At 49.9% G+C, this 8617-nt stretch overlaps 1 protein-coding gene across 1 annotated transcript; it reads left to right on the top strand.

The window, feature by feature from the left end:
* Positions 1 to 3651: 3651 nt before the first annotated feature.
* neurog1 (neurogenin 1) lies at positions 3652 to 4278 on the top strand (the record flags this gene model as incomplete). The annotated part of the gene is made up of 1 exon (XM_079228767.1): positions 3652 to 4278. One exon carries the CDS (start codon positions 3652 to 3654, stop codon positions 4276 to 4278), a length of 627 nt encoding a protein of 208 aa, XP_079084893.1.
* Positions 4279 to 8617: the final 4339 nt, after the last annotated feature.

Here is an 8617-nt window from a genome sequence, read left to right as displayed (position 1 = left end):
CTGGGGCGCTGGTCTACTGGTCGACTGGTCTACTGGTCTCCTGGTCTACTGGGGTACTGGTCTACTGGTCTACTGGGGTACTGGTCTACTGGTCTACTGGTCTACTGGGGTACTGGTCAACTGGTCTACTGGTCTACTGGTCTCCTGGTCTACTGGGGTACTGGTCTACTGGTCTACTGGGGTACTGGTCTACTGGTCTACTGGGGCGCTGGTCTACTGGTCTACTGGTCTACTGGTCTACTGGGGTACTGGTCTACTGGTCTACTGGTTTACTGGGGTACTGGGGTACTGGTCTACTGGTCTACTGGGGTACTGGTCTACTGGTCTACTGGTTTACTGGGGTACTGGGGTACTGGTCTACTGGTCTACTGGTCTACTGGGGTACTGGTCTACTGGTCTACTGGTCTACTGGTCTACTGGGGCGCTGGTCTACTGGTCTACTGGTCTACTGGTCTACTGGTCTACTGGGGTACTGGTCTACTGGTCTACTGGTTTACTGGGGTACTGGGGTACTGGTCTACTGGTCTACTGGTCTACTGGGGTACTGGTCTACTGGTCTACTGGTCTACTGGTTTACTGGTCTACTGGTCTACTGGTCTACTGGGGTACTGGTCTACTGGTCTACTGGGGTACCGGTCTACTGGTCTACTGGTCTACTGGTTTACTGGTCTACTGGGGTACTGGTCTACTGGTCTACTGGTCTACTGGGGTACTGGTCTACTGGGGTACTGGTCTACTGGTCTACTGGTCTACTGGGGTACTGGTCTACTGGTCTACTGGGGTACTGGTCTACTGGTCTACTGGTCTACTAGGGTACTGGTCTACTGGTCTACTGGGGTACTGGTCTACTGGTCTACTGGTCTACTGGGGTACTGGTCTACTGGTCTACTGGGGTACTGGGGTACTGGTCTACTGGTCTACTGGGGTACTGGTCTACTGGTCTACTGGTCTACTGGGGTACTGGTCTACTGGTCTACTGGTCTACTGGGGTACTGGTCTACTGGTCTACTGGGGTACTGGTCTACTGGTCTACTGGTCTACTGGGGTACTGGTCTACTGGTCTACTGGGGTACTGGTCTACTGGTCTACTGGGGTACTGGTCTACTGGTCGACTGGTCTACTAGTCTACTGGTCTACTGGTCTACTGGTCTACTGGGGTACTGGTCAACTGGTCTACTGGTCTACTGGTCTCCTGATCTACTGGGGTACTGGTCTACTGGTCTACTGGTCTACTGGGGTACTGGTCTACTGGTCGACTGGTCTACTGGTCTCCTGGTCTACTGGGGTACTGGTCTACTGGGGTACTGGTCTACTGGTCTACTGGGGCGCTGGTCTACTGGTCGACTGGTCTACTGGTCTCCTGGTCTACTGGGGTACTGGTCTACTGGTCTACTGGGGTACTGGTCTACTGGTCTACTGGTCTACTGGGGTACTGGTCAACTGGTCTACTGGTCTACTGGTCTCCTGGTCTACTGGGGTACTGGTCTACTGGTCTACTGGGGTACTGGTCTACTGGTCTACTGGGGCGCTGGTCTACTGGTCTACTGGTCTACTGGTCTACTGGGGTACTGGTCTACTGGTCTACTGGTTTACTGGGGTACTGGGGTACTGGTCTACTGGTCTACTGGGGTACTGGTCTACTGGTCTACTGGTTTACTGGGGTACTGGGGTACTGGTCTACTGGTCTACTGGTCTACTGGGGTACTGGTCTACTGGTCTACTGGTCTACTGGTCTACTGGGGCGCTGGTCTACTGGTCTACTGGTCTACTGGTCTACTGGTCTACTGGGGTACTGGTCTACTGGTCTACTGGTTTACTGGGGTACTGGGGTACTGGTCTACTGGTCTACTGGTCTACTGGGGTACTGGTCTACTGGTCTACTGGTCTACTGGTTTACTGGTCTACTGGTCTACTGGTCTACTGGGGTACTGGTCTACTGGTCTACTGGGGTACCGGTCTACTGGTCTACTGGTCTACTGGTTTACTGGTCTACTGGGGTACTGGTCTACTGGTCTACTGGTCTACTGGGGTACTGGTCTACTGGGGTACTGGTCTACTGGTCTACTGGTCTACTGGGGTACTGGTCTACTGGTCTACTGGGGTACTGGTCTACTGGTCTACTGGTCTACTAGGGTACTGGTCTACTGGTCTACTGGGGTACTGGTCTACTGGTCTACTGGTCTACTGGGGTACTGGTCTACTGGTCTACTGGGGTACTGGTCTACTGGTCTACTGGTCTACTAGGGTACTGGTCTACTGGTCTACTGGGGTACTGGTCTACTGGTCTACTGGTCTACTGGGGTACTGGTCTACTGCTGACGAACACATGAAAAGACAAACTAAAAGCCAGACTTCATGAAGCGAAACAGTTCATATCACTCTGCCTGCACACAGCAAAGATCAGGATCTGGACTCATGAGGATCTGAACTCATGAGGATCTGGACTCATTGATCAGATGGCGGTTCTGATCTGAATGTTACAGTTAATTCATCTCAAAAAGCCTGATGGAGTTCCACAAGGCTCCGTTGTGGGTCCTGTTCCATTTATAACACAAGATCTCCAAAACTGAATATATATATAGAAATACATACATGTGTTAGGGTTAGGGTTTTATATATATATATATATATATATATATATATATATATATATATATATATATATATATCATATGTGGATATATAATATATAATATATATATATATATATATATATATAATACAATATAATATGAAACAATATGATATCATATTCTCTGACTTCTCAGTGTTTCGTTTGTTTTGTGCTAAATGCTTTTATTGTGAAGTAATTCGTATCTTTCAGAATAAGAGTCACTGAGAAAAATTTGAAGTTGTAACTTCATATATTTACATTTTAAAGAAAATGAAAGTTTCAACTTTATAAACTTTGAGAGGTGAATGATATTTGTCTCTCGGAGAGGATGAGGATGAGGATGAGGAAGAGGAAGAGGATCAGGATCAGGATCAGGACCAGGATGAGGATCAGGATCAGGATCAGGATCCGGATGAGGATCAGGATCAGGATCAGGATCCGGAGAGGATCAGGGTCCGGAGGAGGAGGATCAGGATCCGGACCCTCCGGAGCGTGTCCCCGCCGGTGGGGGTCCTCCTGACTATTCTTTCTTCCTTCTTTCTCTCTTTTATGTTTCGGGTGAACTGAAGGTGGGTTTGGTCTTTCTGCCTCACAGGGTGGGGGCTCGTGCGTGCGGCTCGTGCGTGCGGCTCGCGTGGCCAGCCGCCGGCTCTGATTGGCTGCCCGTGATTACCGGCACGCTTCTCTGTGCGCAAACACCGCAGGCGCCATTATGTTAATGAGCAGCTCCCGCGGCACGGGGCCGGGTCCGGGAGGGGGTCTGGTGGGGGGCCCCGGGACCCGGGTCGTCCTCCCCCTATATAAGCGCGCGCAGGCCGGTCGTGTGCCAGGCTCAGCGGCTCAGCGGCTCACGAGCTCATCACACCAAAGGACGCGAAGAGGCGCGTGCCGCTCGTGCTGCTCCAGACTCGTTACTGACTCAGGTAAGTCCCCGCGCGTGCCCGCGCTCGCTCTCTCTCTCACACACACACACACACACGCACGCACGCAGCGGGTCCTGACGCTCTCTCTCGCCCCGCAGACCGCAGACCCGCACCATGGACTCCGTGTACTCGGACATCGACAGCAACAGCTGCGACTTCTTCCCGGACTCCGACGACTGCGACTCCCGCGGGAGCGCGCGCTCCGCGTCCCCGGAGCCCGAGCAGCCGCAGCAGAAGAAGCGGCGCCGCGGCCGCGGCCCGGGCACCGTGCACGTGGTGAAGAAGAACCGGCGCGTGAAGGCCAACGACCGGGAGCGCAGCCGCATGCACAACCTGAACGACGCGCTCGACGCGCTGCGGGACGTCCTGCCGGACTTCCCGGACGAGACCAAGCTCACCAAGATCGAGACCCTGCGCTTCGCGCACAACTACATCTGGGCTCTGTCGGAGACCATCCGCATCGCGGACCTGCAGGCGGGGAAGCCCGGGGACGCGCCTCTGCTGCTGGGCTCCGCGCGCCTCGGGGACGCGCCTCTGCTGCTGGGCTCCGCGCGCCTCGGAGACGCGCCGAGCCCCGGCAGCGACGCCGGCTCCTCCTGGAGCTCCAGCGGCTCTTCGTCCTCGTCCTCCCCGTCCTACTGCGCCTCCAGCCCGGGCAGCCCCGCCGCCACCGAGGACTACGGCTACCGGCCGCAGGACGCGCTGTTCGGCTTCCGTAGCTTCGCGCCGGGCGTCTACTGACCGGCAGAGACCCACTCCCGTCGGGGACGGTACCGGTACCGGGGACAGATGAGAGAGAAGAGAGGACAGAGGAGAGAGGACAGAGGAGAGAGGACAGAGGAGAGAGGACACAGGACAGAATCACTGCTTGCCTTATTTACTTATTTACTGAGCTCATTCATTTTATTCCCACGTGTTGAGGAGAACAACTTTTCTTCTTCTGTAGTTTTTTGTATTTGTCTCCACAACCCGCACTTTGCCAGAGAGATGAGCGCGTGCCAGAGAGATGAGCGCGTGCGCGTGCATCATGCCCCCCGTAGTTATTGATGATTTTATTTTATTTATTTCACTCGTTTTGTTTCCTCTTGAAATCTGTATTTTGTACATAAAGAGATTTTTATTCTATTTACTGCAAAACAAATAAAGTTATAACGTTTCTATGAAAATAACTATGACTGTTTCTCTTATTCATGACGTCATCAGTAGCAGACAAAAGGCTTGTTTATTATATATATATATATATATATATATATATATATATGTTAAACAGCATATCAAAATATCAAAGCATTATCAAAATATAAAATAGATATGAATGTACAATTGATAATATATATTTATAATAAAGATCATATTAATAAACTTTATTTATATAAGACAATAAACTTAAAGTCACAGACAAACAGAAGAAACTCAAAGTGACAACTTTAATGTATATTATTAATATCATTATTATCATCATCACTATTATAATTATTTGTAATATCTTTATTATTATCATTATTATTATTATTATTATCCTCATAATCATCATTGTTATAATTATTATCTTTATTATTATCATCTTCATCTTCTACTTCTTCATCCTCCTCCTCTCCATCCTCTTCCTCCTCCTCCTCTTCCTCCTCTCCATCCTCTCCATCGTCCTCCTCCTCCTCCTCTTCCTCCTCTCCATCCTCTCCATCCTCCTCTTCTTCCTCCTCCTCCTCCTCCTCCTCTTCTCCTCCTCCTCCTCCTCCTCCTCCTCCTCCTCCTCCTCCTATGAACTCTCTGGTGTTGACTCTGGTTATTGTTGATGTGCACGAGTCCGTGCACTAATTGAGCGGATTAACTGCCGCCGAACACCTGCAGCCTCATAATGAGCTCAGGAAGGTTCTATTGTGAGAAGAGGAGGAGGAGGAGGAGGAGGAAGATGGAGGAGAGAAGGAGGAGGAGGATGGAGGAGCAGGAGGAAAAGGATGGAGGATGAGGAGGAGGAGGAGGTGGAGGAGGAAGATGGAGGAGGAGAGAAGGAGGAGGAGGATGGAGGAGGAGGAGGATGGAGGATGGCTAGGATGGAGGAAGAGGAGGAGGAGGAGAGAAGGAGGAGGAGGAGGATGGAGGAGAAGGCGGAGGAGGAGGATGGATAGGATGGAGGAAGAGGAGGAGGAGGAAGATGGAGGAGGAGAGAAGGAGGAGGAGGATGGAGGAGGAGGAGGAGGTGAGGAGGAAGATGGAGGATGGATAGGATGGAGGAAGAGGAGGAGGAGAGGAGGAGGAGGATGGAGGAGAAGGCGGAGGAGGATGGATAGGATGGAGGAAGAGGAGGAGGAGGAGGAGAAGAGGAGGAGGATGGAGGATGAGGAGAAGGAGGAGGAGGAGAGGAGGAGGGTGAGGAGGAGAGGAGGAGGAGGATGGAGAGGATTGAGGAGGAGAAAGAAGAGGAAGAGGAGGAGGAGGAAGAAGAGGAAGGAGAGGAGGAGGAATAAGAAGAGGAGACAATAAAATTATGTCAGCTGTATACAGCTTTGTAAGGTTTCTACTGTCTCTACTGTCTCTATTGTCTCTACTGTTTCTACTGAACTGAAACTGCTCTTACGGTTTTCAACGACACTTAAACACAGACTGATGCAGAACTGCAGTCTCAGTATTACTGGATCTCAGTGAGTATATATATATATATATATATATATATATATATATATATATATATATATATATCAGTACTGCATTCCACATGGTGGATCATGACATACTGCTACACAGACCGGTAGACTCTCTGCAGCACTTAACTGGTGTGAATCCTCCTAGAAGGACAATACTTTGTGTTGGTAGTTAATTACACATCAGAGCTGACTAGGATGACATGTGGTGTTCCTCAAGGCTCAATACTGGGGCCTCTTCTGTTCACACCTACATGTTGCCACTGCTCACGATGAACAACACAGTGTGTTACCATTATGCAGACGACACACACATCTACATCACTATATCACCAGGGGACTATGATCCATACAAGGACTGGTAACATAACTATATCACCAGGAGACTATGATCCATGCAAGGACTGGGTGGGCTGTATAGTGAGCTCCTGTGAGCTTCCTGCTTTGAATGGAGACGTGATGTTAAACTTCTTTCAGCTCTGGAGCTCTGATCTGATCCGGGATCAGATCAGAGCTCCAGAGCTTCAGAGGGCCGCTTGAGGCCCCGAGGCGACAGCAGACACACTTACCCCTCAGCACGGACCCCAGGTCAGCCGGAGCAGCCACCTCAAGGTCACAGAGCCACCTTTAGCCATTGACCTTTGACCTCTGGCTCGCAGCAATCTGCTCCACAGCAGCAGCTCAGTTGGAGATCTTAGGAGAACAGAGTCCAATGAATACATAATGATGGAAATAACAACAGAAACAATGATGACATTATTGTTAATAATACAAATAATAATAATAACAATAATAAAGGTTGAATTTCCCCCAAAAAAGAGCCAGAATAATCTTAAAAAGAGGAAGACTTTAGTATTGACGGTGATATCTTTATTAAACAGGAATGTATCACACATGTGTACTGAACTGAGACAAATATTAATGTTGACATGTTCTTTAAACTTTAAAAGTGTATCATAATGAATATCAGTAACTTTAGTTCAGACAATGAGTCCTCTTGGTTCTCTGAGGGAACACGTTGTTATTGGACGTTCTTATCTCACCAGCTGTCACTCAACTACCTGCCCCGCCCCCGACTGACACTCAGAGGACCAATCAGACTCAAGCTAAGCCTCTGTTTGATCAACAAGTCATTAACCTGCTGGAGGAAGACGAGGAGGAGGAGGAGGAGGAGTAGCCCAGGGGGTGAGTGGTGGTTCTGGCACCACGAGGTTCAGGGTTCCATCACCGCTCAGCCCATGGTCCGCATGTGGAAGAGTCCTTGAGCAAAGACCTGAACCCCCACAGCAGCGACACGGCTCCTGCACTGATGTGATGGTTACATGCAGAGAACATGTCATGTATGTATGTAATATGACGACGTTTTAAAAGAGCAAGATGAAGACGAGGAGGAAGAGGAAGAGAGCTCAGAGCCAAACATACTGATAGTCCTGAAGACTCTAAAGGTAATACTAACGGATGCAGAACAGACACTGATGAATATAGGGGAGGCACGAACTAAAGGCAACACTTCTTTAAGCAGCCTCATCGGGATGGTCTCTAGTCTCTGGTCTCTGGTCTGGTCCTCTGGTCTCTAGTCTCTGGTCTGGTCTGGTCCTCTAGTCTCTAGTCTCTGGGCCTGGTCCTCTAGTCTAGTCTCTAGTCTGGTCTCTAGTCTCTAGTCTCTGGTCTGGTCTCTAGTCTCTGGTCCCTGGTCTCTAGTCTCTAGTCTCTGGTCTCTAGTCTCTGGTCTCTAGTCTCTGGTCTCTAGTCCTCTGGTCTGGTCTCTAGTCTCTGGTCTCTAGTCTGTAGTCTCTGGTCTCTAGTCTGTAGTCTCTGGTCTGGTCTCTAGTCTCTGGTTTCTGGTTTCTGGTCTCTAGTCTCTAGTCTGGTCTCTAGTCTCTAGTCTGGTCTCTAGTCTCTGGTCTAGTCTCTGGTCTCTAGTCTCTAGTCTCTAGTCTCTGGTCTCTGGTCTCTAGTATCTTGTCTCTGGTCTCTGGTCTCTGGTCTCTGGTCTCTAGTCTCTAGTCTCTTGTCTCTGGTCTCTGGTCTCTGGTCTCTAGTCTCTGGTCTCTGGTCTCTAGTCTCTAGTCTCTAGTCTGTGGTCTAGTCTCTGGTCTAGTCTCTGGTCTCTAGTCTCTAGTCTCTGGTCTCTGGTCTCTGGTCTCTAGTCTCTGGTCTCTAGTCTCTAGTCTCTGGTCTGGTCTCTAGTCTCTAGTCTCTAGTCTATGGTCTAGTCTCTGGTCTCTGGTCTAGTCTCTGGTCTCTGGTCTCTGTTCTCTAGTCTCTAGTCTCTGGTCTCTAGTCTCTAGTCTCTGGTCTCTGGTCTCTAGTCTCTAGTCTGTGGTCTAGTCTCTGGTCTCTGGTCTAGTCTCTGGTCTCTAGTCTCTAGTCTCTGGTCTGGTCTGGTCTCTAGTCTCTAGTCTGGTCTCTAGTCTAGTCTCTAGTCTCTAGTCTGG

Source organism: Taurulus bubalis, assembly GCF_910589615.1.
Source record: "Taurulus bubalis genome assembly, chromosome: 13".
NCBI classification, from domain to species: Eukaryota; Metazoa; Chordata; class Actinopteri; order Perciformes; family Cottidae; genus Taurulus; species Taurulus bubalis.
Note: the sequence above shows the minus strand (reverse complement) of the source record. Positions and strands in the feature narration are given on the sequence as shown.